Consider the following 17,245-nt stretch of genomic DNA (forward strand, 5'->3'; position numbering starts at 1 on the left):
CCACCACTCCAACCATCCAAGCATTCCACACATTGCATTCAATACAAGAGCAATAGACTTCACTCCAAGACACAAATCAAAGCGATCAATCCACTCAAAGTCCCAAATTCAACTCTAGTGCATTAGGGCTTGTGAGAGAATCACTTGTGTTTCTTGTTGCTCTTGTTTGCTTGGTTGGCTTTCTTTTCTTTTCCTTGTTACTCTCAAGTGCTTTGTAAGCAAGGCAAGAGACACCAATTGTGTGGTGGTCCTTACGGGGTCTAAGTGACCCGTGAGAAGTAAAGAAGAAAGCTCACTCGATCTAAGTGACCATTTGAGAGAGGGAAAGGGTTGAAAGAGATCTGGTCTTTGTGACCACCTCAACGGGGACTAGGTTGTTTAGAACCGAACCTCGGTAAAACTAATCATCGTATTCATCCGCTTTATTTCTTGGTTGATTTGTTTTCCCCTCTCTTTCGGACTCGGATTCATTTCTAATGCTAACCCCGACTTGTAGTGTGTGCTTAAGTTTATAATTTTTAGATTCCGCCTATTCACCCTCCCTCTAGGCGACTTTCAGGTGTCGACTTGGATGTCATCGTAGAAGGCTCCGCCGTCAACCGCGTCGTAGAGCTGGACCGAATCGAAGAAGTCATGCCCCACGATGATATCAAGCTACGAAGTTCGACCCCGAAGTGTTTTTGGGGGAGTACTTCAGTTAGGTTTTAATTTTTCTTTAGTAACATTTGTTTCTATAAGTATAAAAGTGGTAGTTTTTGTGTGATGTTTTTTACCACTCTACTTTTACGCTAGTTTCTGATCACGCAGAGCCTTAGCTTTGTGAGCGCGCGTGGATATCGACCTACCGAGCGGAGGGGCGAGGGGGGCGATCGAGGGAACTTATGGTTTGTTTGTTTAAGATTATAATCTACTCAGATTATATAATCTAACATGTTCTGAACTAACACTTAGTTCAAACTAAGTAAGATTATAAAATCTGGGTAGGCACTGTAGTACTGATTAGGTTTCTATAAGTATAAGGGCCTGTTTGGTTTACTACCTAACTTGCCACACTTTGCCTAACTTTTTTGTCTAAGGTTAGTTCTTCAATTCGGACGACTAACCTTAGACAAAGTGTGGCACAGTTAGCCGTGAACCAAACAAGCCTTAAAAGTGGTAGTTTTGATTAGGTTACCGCACACCATATTGTCCGTATAGTTTGCGTCTGCGATACTCCCTCCGTTTCTTTTTAGTTGTCGCTAGATAGTTCAATTTTGCACTATCCAGCGACAACTAAAATGAAACGGAGGGAGTATTTTCTTTTCCCGGATGGATGCTGGCAATATCTTGGAGCAAGAAAACAAATACGGTATCATAAGCTAACATGCGTACCCTACCCTGCTGCAGGAATGACATTGGCATGCGCTTGCGTGGTCCTCCTTGGAGCTTCGATAGCTCAACACCTACGCCTTACACATCTGATGTGATCATCTTATTATGTCAAAGCGCGCGCGCACACACACACACCGATCACCTTTACCTCGGCTTGGTTTCCAGTGTTCTGTAATCCTGTGTTGGCAACGGCATTGCTACTGAAATGATAGCACCAACGTTGTGTCAATTCTACATTCCAGATACTAGAAGATGGTACTACTATCTATGGTAGGGCGTGAACCTACGCCAACACAGACCTAAAAGTCAAACCCTTCGACAGCATGGGCTTCTGCCAGGGACGAATTGACTTTGCAGCATGATTTTCAGACACACAACAAAAATTAATTGACCTGCCGACTGCCGACATGAGGCGTGGACGCGTGGTAGCACTGGCACTAGCACTAGTAGTGGTAGCTTTCAGGTATCCATCACTCTGCTTTGATCGGCGTGTCGTCCTCTGTGCCGAGAGCCCGAGACGCAGACGCATCGCAGACGCAGCCGCTTTCCAGTTCGGGCGCTGCAGCTCCGCTAGGCTTTCGCCGTCCTACCTCCTGCAGCCCATTGTCCGGCGACACGGCCCCTGAAAACCTGGCCACCCGGGCAGCCGCGCAGGCCGCAGCCGGGCGTGCCTGAAAAGGAACGCAGGCCATTGGAGCTCGCTTCTGCATCGTTTCTTTCTTTCTTGGCCTCTAGGCTCTAGCCTCCAGGGCCTACGTGTGTGCATGTCCTGTGTTCCAAGCCTGGAGTACTACCATGATCGTATAGAAATAGAATCCATGCCATGGATTGGACTGGATGGAACATTCATTTCAGGAACCAACGGGAGAACAATACATTGATCGACCAAAATACTTCCTCCAAAACAGGTGATGTAAAATATATACCATAGTCTTGTTCTAACATTCAGTAAACTGTGGTATTATAAAATGTGGTTTTAAAAAAACATTGTTCCCAAACATGCCCTAACTGTGTACAAAGTCGACCAACTTCTGTAAGCTTCCAGCCGGTTGATGCTTGAGCAGTTTTTATCAATCACTACAAGATACACCTGTGCTTCCTACACGCCTGGCCTACTTACACGAGCTGTACTGCTCACTTGTACATGCACACTATAGAGTTCTACGTACAACCAGGTCTTCGCCTGCCGATAAATAAATGCGTGTTCATTCAGTAGTGGGGGGGTGTGCATTTGCAGATCTAACTAGTACGGCGTCCTTGGAGGACCAGATGCTGTCCTAATGATTTCGGAACCAAGCTCATTTATCTTGTGCAACAGCATCGCCTTCTCCCGCTCCAGGGTTTCGACGTACTCTTCCTGCTCGCCCTGGATGCCTTCCATCTCCGCCACGGCTAGTGCCAGTGCCTCCGGGTCACCGCCGTCGTCGATCAAGCCCGTGAATCTCTTCAGGCTGTCTCTCATCTGCCAAGAAGAAAGTCACAGCAAGCTCGTTAAAACCGTCAGAGAAATGAATGCCAGACACAAGGTTTTTTTTTCAGAGGGGTGTGGCGGCGCTAGTGAACAGATTCATCAGGTGTTCCGCACCTGTGTCGACATCTTGTGCCCCTTGCCGAACGGACCTGCCCCGAGCATGTTCTTCTTCTCCGAACCTGGTACTGATACCTTCAGTGCCACCCTTACATGGATCTCTCCGCTTTTTACGCCTTGGAGCGGTATCCATTTCTCAGCGGATTGGTTTGGAGACAGCATGCTGTACTCGACGGTGCAATGGCCGATACTGGCGGTTGGAAGGACGGCGTTGTGGTCCTTCACATGCAAAATCAGGGGTTCTCCGGTTTCCAGGAACTCGAATGTCTGGTTCCACTGTGGAGACAGTGTTTTGTAAATGACCTGCGTAGAAAGAACAAGACAAGCTTCAACAAACTGTGACTTCTCCATACATAATAGCATCAATGATAAGTATGCTGTCAGGAGGCCATAACTCTTTCTGAACTCAGACTGTGAGAAACTGCAAGCACGCACACAAAAGAACAAAGCCACCGTTGCCGCTGTACACTACGAAGTAAAAGTCTCCTATCATTAATTACCAAGGAAGCACTTCCATCCATATAGCTAAGAAGATAATAACAACAGGCTGCTACAATATACTAATCTGAAGTACGCGACCGGTAACAATAGTACCAGATACTAATACTGCAGCATAATTTCGCAAAGTTTCTTAGTTATGCAGAGATTTTGTGCATACATGATGAGTAGAGTCACTAAAATTTACCATCTGACCTTGGTTCGTTTCTTCTTGCTCCCATAGTGCACCCTGACATAAGGATCACTAGTGCCTCTCAGATCCGCAGCAACAAGATCTCTGGCTTCGATTATGACTAGCTCAATCCAACCAGATCCAGCTTTACTGCTTGAGCTCTGAAAAAGGGGAGTACAAGCAGTACTTCAGAAGCAGAGAACAAGATTCGCAACACAGTGCTCCTAATGAAATGATGTGCAATCATCAATGGCAGTAATTTGGTGCCCAGGGAGGCTGGCACTCTCGTTAGCTAAATTACCATTTTGCAGTGTTTCGAAAATCGCTGCAAAAATCATTTTTATATGTAGTACACATAAAGTTAAGTATAGTCGCAACAATTCAGTTTGAAATCCATCCTAGATGCTAAGAAACAAAATAGAGAAGCAGTCAACCTGGCACTGTTCATCATGTGCTGACAGTGACATTTCTGTTTTTTTTATCTCAGCATCAAAGATGAATTTCAGACTGAATTGTTGTGGCTACACTTAACTTTAGGTGTACTACATACATGATTGTGATGATTCTTGAAACATCGCACCAGCCCCCCTGGGCATGGCTCTATATGATTTTCCTACCAATGAACTAGTTCTGCTGCAAGCTTCAAATATTTAAATGTTTAACGCCCACCATCTTAAAAATTCCAGGAGCTTTAACAACATAATCCAGACTCAAGAACACAGTAGACATATATACCTGCAAGCTATTGTTGTGATCATTCTTTATTGCCTCTATTTCAAGCCTTATCTCTCCTGAATCTACTTTTTCAAGTGGGACCCAAACATCACGGGTAGCACCCTCTAAAAGTCCCTCCAAATTAACTCTCGCACTACCAATGCTTTCATCACCAAACATATCTGCATTATAGCATTTGATCTTCAGATATTCACCACCAGAGATCTCATCAAACTCAAACTTGTGATTCCAAACTGGTCGGACCGTATGTGTCAGTGTTTTTGTTCGGTATAGAGCCTGATAGCAAAAATGTTAGGGTTTGAAATTATCTTAACTGAATAGTTGGAGGAACTAAACTTCAGCAAGGGAACAACTAACCTTTCCATACTGGAGTTTCACATAAGGGTCACATTTTCCAGATTTACTATTAGCTGTAAGTGCCCTGCCCTCAACAACTCTGACCCTAACTTTCCTTCCTGTTGTGGACTGAAGCTTTGTCGATCCATCAAATGAGCTTTGAAGTCCATTGCCCAGAGAATTACTCAATGTAACCGATCCATCAGAGAACTGCCATTCTTTTAGCACAAGGCTTACAGTTAACTGCAAAAAAACAATAAGAGCATAAAACCAAATATATGAGATGTGACTTCAACACTACTACACATGAGGAAGATGTTAGTTTGGAAGATTAAACAGTACCAACACGGATATATTTCGGTATTTAAGATCAATGCTACAGAGATACATGGATATTGATGATGTTAGCCATAGAATCAAAACAGGGTGGATGAAAAAGCGTCGAGCATCGGATGAAATAGCGTTTGGCGTTCTATGTAACAAGAGTGTAAGCTAAAATGCAAGTTTTATAGGACGGTGATTAGACCTGCTATGTTGTATGGTGCAGAATATTGGTCTACCAAAAGACGACATGTTCAACAGATAAGTGTTGTGGAAATGTGTATGTCACGCTAGATTTGTGACCATACAAGAAATGATTGAGTCTATGGCGATAAAGTGATATGATAGGGGTAGCACCAATTAAAGAAAAGATTATCCAATCCCTCAAAATAGTGCATGCTATAGATGATCTAATTAATTGGCTTGTATTACCCATTGAAGTGTATAAGTTAATTGCCTATCTTCTTTCAACATCTTAAGCTTTGGGGTTGAACCGGTTAATGCATTCACTCTAACATGGTATCAGAAGCAGATGTCTCGAGTTTGAAATAGGCTTCATTTGTGTCTCCGCCATTTTATTTTCACATTTGCACCTTCCTCTCTAGTTGTACGTGGGTGGGGGTGTTGAAGTGTATAAGTAGATTGCCTACCTTCTCCCAACAACTTAAGTGTTTGGGTTGAACTGGTTAGTGCATCCATTCTAACATTACCAACATAAATGATTAAGATTTGGGACATCAACTCAACACAAATTATTTAAAAAATGTCATGTAACAGCTTAAACAGACAAATTGCGATGTGAATTTTTGGAAATTTCTAAATGTCACTGATCAAAAGTGTGAAACTATGATCGTCGCTAGTATCAATAGAATGGGATAAGAAGGATGAATAATGGTGTTATATAATATATCATTGCACTGTATCATCTAAACGACATATGATTATTCAACTGTTGCTAAGAAATAATTGAGGTTCAATTGAATGAACTTTTGTTACTTCCACATGCTCCTTGAATGTGGATGGACATCTCTCTAGCGCTTTCTCTTTCTTTCTCACTTACAAAAGTGTTAGTAAAATCAACAATCAGCAAAAATTTCTTTTTATATAATATAACATATACTCTAACCATTAAAGACTAGCAGAGTGTCAGTTTAATATAGAAGTAATATAGATCTATGGAGAGTGGAAATTTACAGGTACCCGAAAGATACAGAGGTTCTAGTCTGTGTTAATTCACAAAAATTATTGATGATAATCTCCTATAAACATGTGGAATAATGGAAGACCAGACAGTTACAGTGAAGACTCAAGAAAACTAGGAAGCAGATAGTATTAAATGTCTACCAATCGGCCATTCATGCCTTACAACTTTACATCAGGTTCAAAAACTGAAGTAGGGATGTAAATGAAATGTACCTCGCCATTTATATCCTCAAATGGAACAACCATTCCAACTTCTTGTCCACAATGCTCAGTATGCTTTGCAACAACACCAGAGTTATGTCCTATAGCCCAAAATATTGTTGAACCATCATGAACATACTTTACCTGTTTACATTACTGCTTCAGTGTCCTTGGATATGTGGGAAGAACCAGAATTGTCACAAGAATACGAGAAATTTCACTAAAATAGAAATAGATTTATATCTAGAATACCTTTATCTCACAGCTTGTCAAGTAATTGAATTTGACACCGCCAGAATCCAATTCATACAGAAGAAACTTGACAATGCCTGTCTCTCCATGAAGTACCATGTTAAATGTACTGTTCCATGTAGGATTTAGACCCTTACTGGTACTTGTTTTTCTCATCAAATTGCCAACTTCTACCTCAACAAATGTCTGTGATACCTTGTTATCAGCAATTCCATACGTGGCCCCTCCATTTGAGCTTTGGCAGTTCCCTATATCATTAGCTGTGCTCTTACAGAGGTTACTAGCTGATACAACAGTAACTGAGAGAACACCTCCAACTGCTCGTTTCCTTAGATCTACTGATGGCAAAGAAAAACATAGCCGGCGAGGTTCAACCATTGTTTTCCCTAAGGTTTCAGTCAAAAGCTTCACCTGCACGGTTCATGAAGTACATACTAGATATCATTAGATAGTTAGATGTAGCATACAAATTATGTGATGCAATGTCTGTCATCACATGAAGAGAATACAAGACATCAGTGACTCTTTTAAAGAATTACAATTTGAACTAGATGCTTGAAATTGTTGCCTTAAATGGCTAGCATAAACCTACCAGCCATGTCGAGACACCTGGTAACTCCATACCAGGAATTGCTTGACTTCCACCACTTCCAAATGCTACCCCAATCCTGACTTCTGGGGTTGATTCAAAAGAATAGAGTATAGCTTCCCCATCAAGTATGGGTGATAGTAGAAGCTGGAATAATATAACTGAATCAGAGATAGTGTTGAAACTCAATCTGGCACGCACGAATAATGAGTGGCTGATGCAATAGTCTGCTTTCAGAATAAGTAGTTTGCAGAATTACAACAAAACAATACTACATAATAAGTTAAGTAACAAGACATAATGGAGAGGGGGAAAAGCATACATCTCCCTTGATGTGAATGCTGTTTATAACAATTCGACAAGTCCCAATCAGTGGCTTCGCTAATTTCGCCAAAAACATTACACTCATCTCGTGGCTATTCCAATCAAATCCCAAGCACATGACTTGCTGTGAGAGAGAAAAAGGAGTTCATATTAGAGAACATGTGGCTACTAAACTTCATAGCCCCACAAATAGAAGTATGTGAAATGTTAAACTGCTAAAACTAGGGGGAGCTATTTGTTTGTATGTACAAACGTTAAAAAAGGTTGTTAGTCATACCAAATTAGAGGGAGCTATTTGTTTTAAGGGGAACATACTGGTTCAGATTCTGTTAGTCATAAGGAACAAACTCAGCACGAAGTCCTTGCGGTATGTCAATCCTTAGAGGTGGTGGCTATGGAGATCTTTGCAAACCACGGATGGAGATCTAACGCCATATTAGAGGGAGCTTGATTCATTAATGTTTTTTCGAAGAATGTTTATGGTGGATGTTTGTTTTTTTCGCTTTGTGAGGCTGTATGCAAGAAATTGCAAAAGGCTGGAACATTTTTGTTTCCATAATAAAAAAAGGAGATTATGAGTAAGTGAAACTTTCAGATGCACCTGCAGTTCAGAATAGATATGACTAACCTGGTCACCAGAAGTAATCCAACGCATGCCCTGATCTCCCAAGGTAGGTGGACAAGAACCAAGTGAGAATTCCTGTAATTCTATTTTATCCTGGTGATAAGAAAACAATACCTTAGTACTGAAATTAGATGATAAACACATAAAAGGGATAGAAAATACTTACTATTAATTTTGGTTTTCGATTCTTTAAACGTCTCTGCAAAATCATAGAGCTATGTCAACTGTGTATGAACGATGCATGATAGCATCTACATATGCTCCAATGCATATTTATAATACATCAAATAAAGGAATATGCTAGTGAGTATTTTTATCTGAGACCCACTTTCAAGAATCAAATGCACCAACTCTCTAGCTCAACCTACTCAGAAGCTTGTATGTTCTCTACTGATAACATTACTGAAATGGAGTAAAAAGTTTCAAGGACACCTAAAGTACAATTGCTAGATTATATCCCCCAAGTGCAAAATTACTAAAGGTCGGTTTGTGGTTAATGTCACTGCTTTTTCTTTGAAGTTGTTGCTGAGAAACTGTTTAAAAAACTCTTATTTGAAAAATTAGACTAAGTTTAGACAAAAGTTATATCACGCCATGGCATTGGATTTACCTAAGTGGGCTATCAAAGCCATTGACAAGATTAGACGTGGCTTTCTTTGGAAAGGGCGTAAGGATGTGCTCGGTGGCCACTGCTTAGTCGCTTGGGGCAAAGTGACACGCCCAAAGGAGCTTGGTGGGCTTGGCATCTCAGATTTACAAAAGCTGAATTGGGCCCTTCGGGTTAGATGGCTGTGGTTGGAAAAAACAGATCCCTCGAAGTCTTGGGCTGATTTACCTCTCCAGAGTTCCAGCATTCTGAAATCTATCCTCTCTACAGCTTTGATTACAGAAATTGGTGATGGTCGTAACACCTTATTTTGGAGGGACAGATGGTTGATGGGGTTGAGGATTGAGGATCTAACTCCTCATATTTTTGCCATCGTCCCAACCAGGATTACCAATAGGAGAACGGTGGCTGAGGGTATCGTGGAGATGGCTTGGATTCGGGACCTGAGAGGCACCATCACTTGGGATGTCCTCTCTGATTTTTTAACTCTTAGTGAAGTCATTGCAGATTACTCCATTAATGTTGGAGTGCCAGACAAGCATATCTGGAAATTCTCCCCGACAGGCCAATACTCTTCAAAGTCGGCTTATGATATGTTATTTCTTGGTTCCACTTCTTTGGGAGCATATGAGCGCATTTGGGAATCTTGGGCACCTTCAAAGTGCAGTTTCTTCCTTTGGCTTGTCATGCACAACAGTTGCTGGACCGCAGACCGTCTTGCTAGAAGGGGGCTACCCCACCCCAGTGTGTGCCCCCTTTGCGACCAAGAAGAGGAAACAATACAACATCTTCTCATCTCTTGCGTCTTTGCACGACAGTTCTGGTATTCCTTGTTAAGCAGGTCTGGGTTGCCTAACCTTTCACCAGATAATGCTAGTTGCGGCCTTGATGACTGGTGGAGCAGAGCTGTGGAGAAGATTCCCCGTGATCTCCAATCCGGCTTCAATTCTCTAGTTATTCTTGGCGCTTGGAGCCTTTGGCGTCATCGCAACGACTGCGTGTTTAATGGGAGATCGGCAAGCCTGGCGAGTGCTCTCACCCTCGCTGGCGATGAGCTCAGGATGTGGTGTAGTGCCGGGGCAAAAGGGTTGAACCTGCTTTCAACTCTTATGTTTATGCTTGACCCAGGGGGATAGTCTAGTGGCTTGTTCAGAGTGGTTGTGTGTGGTTGCTGTGTTGCGTCTTGTGTCTTGTTGTGTCATGTGTGTGTGTGTCGTGTCAGGTGTGTGTCGGGTGTGGCGTGTTGTACCTTCTTCTATCTATTAATGGAATGATACGCAGATCTCCTGCGTGTTCGAGAAATCCTTGTTCCTCTCACAATTATTGATGATTCAAAATGTATCTTGTAACTTTGTGCAACTTAAATTGAAAAAAGAAAAGCAGTTAACCAGACAGCACATTTCTAAAAGCAATTCTGCAAACAAGATTACCAGTATCCACAGTCAAGCAGGCCCTAAGTATAACTGACATCTTTTATGAATCAAGAATAGTGGTGAATTGATCCTAGCAACCTAGTGTCTTGTGCTCAAGAGCTACAGAAAATAACTTCCTTAGAGAAGAGCTATAAGGAACAAGTGTTGAGCAAGATTACAAAAACAAACCTCGACGGTAGACTGAAACCTCTTCGATAGTTTTGGCTCCATGTAATTAGGCCAAACTTCTAACAAAAGTTTGTTCAACCATTCGCAAGGCTCGATTGGTGTGGTGGGCTACAGAAGATATAAAAGTAGTATGACTCAGAATCTATAAAAAATGTACCAATAAAAATATGAGCAAAAGAGCATACTGTTGTATTCAGTATAAGATGCTTCCATCTTTTGTTCAAATCTTCTACAGTTGTCCTCCTCTTAATCCTCCCATACTGCGATTAATCATAAAAGCAAGGTAAAACGACCAAAAAATATATAATAACAGGGGCAGAAACAATTCCTAAATAAAACAATGAGGCGGGTGCAGAAGCATAGTGATGTTTGACATTAATCTTTCCCTGAAACCTTGAGCACTTTTCACAACCTAATGGGCAGATCAGGACATCATTATCAAGAAAGGGTGTCGTGCTAAGTTACAAATCATCATCTCAAAAGCCCCTTTCAGGTACTATGCTTGGACTATTCTACCAATTCAGAATGGTATCGAAGAGATTGAGAAGAATCCATCACAATCCCAGAACAAATTTAGATGAAATAACATGACAGAAATGCATACCTGAATGGTTGCCCAAACGGCAGCAGCGAGGGGAACCCAGTTCGAGAATGGCACAACCCACCGTTCGATGAACCACGCAAAGAGGCCAAGCGGGATCAGGAAGGGCAGCAAAGGTTGCTCCACCATGACCTGGTTAAAGAACTCCCGAGCATCCCGGCCATACAGTTTCTTCAGCTTCTTCTTCACCATGGCTCCTCCCTTGTATCTTTAGCTTCAGCCTTCAGCAACAAACTCCTTTCTGACCTCTCTTGTAGGAGACACCTTAACCTTGGTGAGTCGTGGAGATACCTTTCCAGCTTTATGCTTTTGTTCCCACTTGATCCTGAGCTCCTGTCACCATAGTAGCCCACTCCATCTCCCCTTTTGCACCTGTAGTAATAGGTATCTGTCCACCTACAATTCAGGCCGAATTAATACCCACGAGAAGAGCGACACCTAAGAAAATGCATGAGATGAGTGTGACATATTGCCCCCACACTTATTTAGATTTTTCCCATCCCAGCTTCTAGAGAGAGGACCAGGAAATTCCAATCCTATCGTGTTGACTTTTCTAATGCCGGGCATGAACGAGAGATTCACCTTGACAATATTTTCAGCCTAGTCAGCAGGTTAATTATATCACAAGGAATAGCTGTCCTTTGGTACTGGTATATAGTAGATCACATAAAGAAGGAAATCTACATAACGAACGGAATCAAGAACAACTGAATTGACTGCCCAAAAAAGGACTTGCCCGTAACGCTTAAACTGCAGGCAAGTTTGTTGGTCAACGATCAGATTTAGGCATATCTGAACTCCATGTAATTAGCAAACTAATAAGAAGAAAGGCGGCTTTCGGGAAGGGAACGAACCAATGGTGCGAGGCCGGTGTTGTAGATTCCTGTAATAGCCCCCGAGACACCTACCTTCTTTAGCAACCAGCTCGCCGCAGACGCGCCTGGGGGTCTCGTTTGGGAGCTAAAACCCAAGTCCCGGAACCAATCACAAGGACGGCTACTGCCGACAGAGCCTTCTTTGCCTAAATACCACTCGGCAGGTCCTAGAACCCGAAGCAGTCGACAAAGATCAAACTTTTGCAGGTTTGGAGTGGTTCCGCGATCCAAGAAAAGGTTTGGAGCAGTTCCGCGATCCAAGAACCGGGAGCAAGAAACAAGCGGAGGGTTCTACTGGTGGGATCGAGGAGGATTGGAAATTTGGAACTGGGAGGGAGGAGTCGGGTCGGGTGGGCTTCGGGCAACACCAATGTTGGAAGGCGTCAAACTTTGGAAGTCACCACTCACCAGTGTCGCTTGCCCCAGCCGCGTGCAGCGTGCTGCCGTACTCGCAGTCGCAAACGTTTCTTTGATAGGTTTGGTTAGACGATAGGCGCTAGTTGACCGCCTCAGCGAGTCAGAGTCAGAGTCCTACATACCCTCAAAATGTAAATGGTACAGATTGTATCAGTAATTAAATTTAATCTGTCTAGAGGTTTAGGGTTCCGTTAGAGCATCTCCAAGAGAGGACTTAAGTCGGGTCCTATATTCAAATATAGGAGTTAAAATCTCAAAATAGCTTCCAACAAAATTGTTATTTTATAAATTTCTATCAAATAAATATAGCACCCGAAGTCACAGTTGCTAAATATAGCACCCCAGTCAGGGGACTTATTCATGTGCGTCTAATCTCACGGAGTTAACTACCACATGGGTTTAGGAGTGAGTTTAGGAGTTGTTGTTGTAGTTGATAAAAAATTGTTGATCCAAGTTAACTTGAATCAGGTCCAATTTAGCTTTTGAGACCCTAATTATAAGAGTTTCTCTTGGAGATGCTCTTAGTGGTGGATTAAACAGGATTGGAAGAAAAAAATATATTTAGAAAATATGAAAATAAATATAAAACGAGTAATATTGGTCCGAATCAGATCTGACTATATCCTAGCCGTAAAATGAAGAAGAGCACCAGCTCTCCGGATTCGCTAAAAATAGTTATACTATATAAAAATTTATCTAAATAATCTAGATTTATTTATCAAAATAATGAATCTAAGATCACGTTTTATTATTTCGGCTCAAGTTCCACCAACTTAAGTTTAGTGGATTTAGTAAAAAAATAGTCATCACTGCTACTTATTAAAAAACTAATAGGGTGCTCGTGCATTGCTACGACGACTTAAAAATTGACACAAAACAATAATATGTTATATAATTACAATCTGATTGATGATTTTGTACCTAACAAACAACACATTCTCTAATAGAATATATTGATGCCTACAATATATATGAGTGTCCTGAGGCCCCTAATACGTTGTGCAAAATGCCTTTCTGTCTGCAGGAAATCAGATTCGGCAGTGAATGAGTATGGGCATTCGATGGCTCTATCACCAGAGAAGAGAAGGGTAGATATTACGCAACGAGGGCTTCACCATTCGATGAAACATGTTCAACTTTCGTATCATAACTAAGGAGAACTTGTCACAGCCGGTTTTAGAAGGCAGAACAAATGTGAACCATGTACGTGTCAGGATCAGAACTCATTTGCATAGTAATTACATAAATGACTCATTATAGCACAATGCTTTGAATAATAATAAAGAGTAAGTAATGATATTACAGATTAGAGTCATTTACATAATATATATCAAAGTACACAGAATAAAAATATAGTTGTCTGTGTTTCGAACCCGGGGGGTCCCTGGACCGACGAGTAAATTATCGCCGCGTGCCCCAGCCCAGATGGGTCGGCGCGAGACGGAGCGCGAAGGGGGGAGGCAGCCGGAGGGAGACGGGTGTGAGAGGTGGAACCCTGCGGCCTTCGTGTTTGTCCCGCGCCCTGGTCGGGTGCGCTTGCAGTAGGGGGTTACAAGCGTCCACGCGGGAGGGAGCGAGCGGCCTCACGCGAGCGCCGTCCCGTCCTTCCCCGCGCGGCCAACCCTCTGTAAGAGGGCCCTGGTCCTTCCTTTTATAGGCGCAAGGAAAGGATCCAGGTGTACAATGGGGGGTGTAGCAGTGTGCTAACGTGTCTAGCGGAGGAGAGCTAGCGCCCTAAGTACATGCCATCGTGGCAGCCGGAGAGGTTTTGGCACCCGGTTCGTGTGGTGTCGTGGCCGTCGGAGGAGCGCTGGAGCCTGGCGGAAGGACAGCTGTCGGGGCTGTCGAGTCCTTGTTGACGTCCTCTTGCTTCCGTAAGGGGGCTGAGAGCCGCCGTCGTCATAGAGCGTGCATGGCGCCATCATTACTTGTCTGGCGGAGCGAGCCAGATGGGACGCCGGTCTTGTTCCCCGTAGCCTGAGTCAGCTTGGGGTAGGGTAATGATGGCGCCTCCTGTTGACGTGGTCGGTCCGTGCCCTGGGTTGGGCGATGTGGAGGCTCCTCCGAGGTCGAGGTCGAGTCTGTCTTCCGAGGCCGAGGTCGAGTCCGAGCCCCCGGGTCGGACGAGGCGGAGACCGTCGGCTGATGCCAGGGTTGAGTCCGAGCCCTGGGGTCGGGCGAAGCGGAGTTACGTCGTCCTTCGGGGCTGAGCCCGAGTCCGAGCCCTGGGGTCGGGCGGAGCGGAGTTCGTCGTCTTCCGGGGCTGAGCCCGAGTCCGAGCCCTGGGGTCGGGCGGAGCGGAGTTCGTCGTCTTCCGGGGCTGAGCCCGAGTCCGAGCCCTGGGGTCGGGCGGAGCGGAGTTCGTCGTCTTCCGGGGCTGAGCCCGAGTCCGAGCCCTAGGGTCGGGCGGAGTGGAGTTCGTCGTCTTCCGGGGCTGAGCCCGAGTCCGAGCCCTGGGGTCGGGCGGAGCGGAGTCTCCCATGGCGCCTGAGGCCGGGCTTGGCTGCTGTCAGCCTCACTCTGTCGAGTGGCTCAGCAGTCGGTGCGGCGCAGGCGGCGCTGTCCTCTTGTCAGACCGGTCAGTGGAGCGGCGAAGTGACTGCGGTCACTTCGGCTCTGTCGACTGGAGGGCGTGCGTCAGGATAAAGGTGTCAGGCCACCTTTGCATTAAATGCCCCTGCGATTTGGTCGGTTGGCGTGGCGATTTGGCCTAGGTTGCTTCTTGGTGAAGACTGGGCCTCAGGCGAGCCGAAGGTGTGTCCGTTGCTGGAGGGGGGCCTCGGGCGAGACGTAGATCCTCCGGGGTCGGCTGCCCTTGCCCGAGGCTGGGCTCGGGCGAGGCGCGATCGCGTCCCTCGAATGAACTGATCCTTGACTTAGTCGCACCCATCAGGTCTTTGCAGCTTTGTGCTGATGGGGGTTACCAGCTGAGATTTAGGAGTCTTGAGGGTACCCCTAATTATGGTCCCCGACAGTAGCCAACGTAAATAAACCCACCACATGCAGCTTACTGGGGAAAGGTCGCTAGCCTAATCCTCGAACTCGTCGAAGTCCTGGAACTACTGGAGATACGTCTCGACTCCTTCTTCTTATTTACCTAAGCATAGGTTGCACCAAAGGCAACTTGGTGTTTTATGAAAGCAATGATAAGTACACATCAACGTACTCAGCAAATGTCTCGTTTGACTGAGATGGACTAGCTTTACATGGAATTAGGCTCAAAGCAGGTTGTTTTTACTTTGTCACGTTTTATTCATCAATATAAGTCAAGTTTTATCATAAATCCCAAGTTGTTATCCCAAAGAGTACCTTCTCATAGAGGAAATACCAAAATGCATAGATAGAAACACAATTAATAGAACCATCTTCACAATCTTGTAACCAAATCCATAAATGGAACCATAGTATCTCGAACCATCTGTATATCTAATCAAAGGAGCTCCCAAGGTCGCTCATAACCGTGAGCACGGCTGATATATCAGTTTCATAACACTCTGCAGAAGTTGCACACTTTACCCATGGGCCATGATTCCCTTTCTGCCCGAGGATCGCGACTCCCGTTGATCACTCCCAAGGTGAACTGGCAAGGTCTCACTACGTGGTTTTTCCCTAGGGTCCTCACTATGCAAATGTTGGAAATGACAACTACATAAAGACCATCTAACATACCCAAGTCTATACCCTCCACTCTCAGGAAAAAGTCGTGGGAATGACACCCGTACCTAGATCCCTGAGCGAGAATATAAGAGCCATAACAGATGCCTCCATCCCCGATGACCAACACCAGCACCCTGCACCCAACATAAGACTTCCCTAATTACTTGGACAAGGACGTCTCATACCACCCTTATGGTTGCATTGTTTTCCCATATGGTCATCCAACAGATCCTTACGGAGAAGTACTCGGGAAACAGTCTGAGCCTCCTTTATTATCACAAGCTCATAATCATAATCAAAAATGTAAAGCATCGTATCATAATTGTATCTCATCATGTTTATTGATTAAAGTAGAGCACTAGTATAAAGCTAACCATAATAACTCAAAAGGTAATCAAGGACAAGGTGAATAAAAAACCAGTCAATTCTTAAGTTTTAATTATGCAATGCGGGAAAATAAATCATCATATGAATAGGACATAAGTAGTTCAGAGGACGCTTGCCTTCTCCAAATAGATGCTCAAGGCTTCAACCTTGTAGAACTCAAAGAGTTTGATCTCCGGATCGCCAAAGCCTCATCGTCGATTTCTCGAAGCCCGAGAACAGATCACGTCTATTCGCAACACGCAGCGAACACGAACAAGCACAAGCAAACAAACATATACACGCATAAGAATATTACACCATAGAAGGGGAAACATTATAAATTAAAACATAAAATATGAAATAGAGCTCGCTTCTACGGTCACGCGAGGAAAAGAAACACAACAGTCAGAGCTACATTTGAGAAGTTATCGCGTTTACACTAAGCGGGTATGAATTATAATATTTAATTCGGTATAACGATATTGATTGATATATATTAAATGCATAAATAAAATCATTATTTGGTTCCGATTAGTTCGCTACTCGAATAGTCATCGTTAAAATACGTAGCTTAATTAATGTGGGCTATTATAGGTAAAATGGATTATTGATGTGCAACAAAACGCGCGACACACGAAAATCACTAACAGGTAACGTGTTTATGTTAAAAGAATGTGAACTAGAACATTTAACTCGTCATAATCATATTAGTTGATATTTATCAAATGTGAATTAGAGCTACTACTTAGTTTTTATTAACCTTTTACACTAACAGTTCTTGGTTAAATAGGTAATTTAATTAGTATGAGCGATTCTAAGCGAGTCGAATTCACGACACACGACAAGGCGGACGTGCGAAGACGGTGCGCACAACGCACGCGAAACAGCACGAGGGAACGATGCACG

General features: G+C 43.7%; 1 protein-coding gene across 5 annotated transcripts; it reads right to left on the minus strand.

Moving 5' to 3' along the window:
- Nucleotides 1-2,265: 2,265 nt before the first annotated feature.
- Nucleotides 2,266-12,410, minus strand: LOC100192718 (uncharacterized). 5 transcript variants are annotated; one of them, XR_002267777.2, is made up of 15 exons: nt 11,879-12,410; nt 11,028-11,420; nt 10,609-10,683; nt 10,424-10,531; nt 8,382-8,414; nt 8,219-8,308; nt 7,589-7,714; nt 7,270-7,413; nt 6,678-7,088; nt 6,438-6,569; nt 4,722-4,943; nt 4,365-4,640; nt 3,645-3,790; nt 2,957-3,262; nt 2,266-2,833 (listed from the first exon to the last, which is right to left on the minus strand). XR_002267777.2 is itself a non-coding variant. In XM_020549444.3 (15 exons), exons 2-15 carry the CDS (start codon nt 11,214-11,216, stop codon nt 2,615-2,617), a joined length of 2,469 nt encoding a protein of 822 aa, XP_020405033.1. In that variant the 5' UTR covers nt 11,217-11,420; nt 12,308-12,405; the 3' UTR covers nt 2,266-2,614. The 5 variants fall into 5 exon arrangements, 4 of the variants coding, with proteins under 4 accessions (XP_020405033.1, XP_008672080.1, XP_008672079.1 ...); XM_020549444.3 differs by having other exon boundaries at nt 3,653-3,790; nt 12,308-12,405; XM_008673858.3 differs by having other exon boundaries at nt 3,653-3,790; nt 11,933-12,368.
- Nucleotides 12,411-17,245: the final 4,835 nt, after the last annotated feature.

This window comes from Zea mays, chromosome 3 (genome assembly GCF_902167145.1).
Source record: "Zea mays cultivar B73 chromosome 3, Zm-B73-REFERENCE-NAM-5.0, whole genome shotgun sequence".
In the NCBI taxonomy this organism is placed as follows: Eukaryota; Viridiplantae; Streptophyta; class Magnoliopsida; order Poales; family Poaceae; genus Zea; species Zea mays.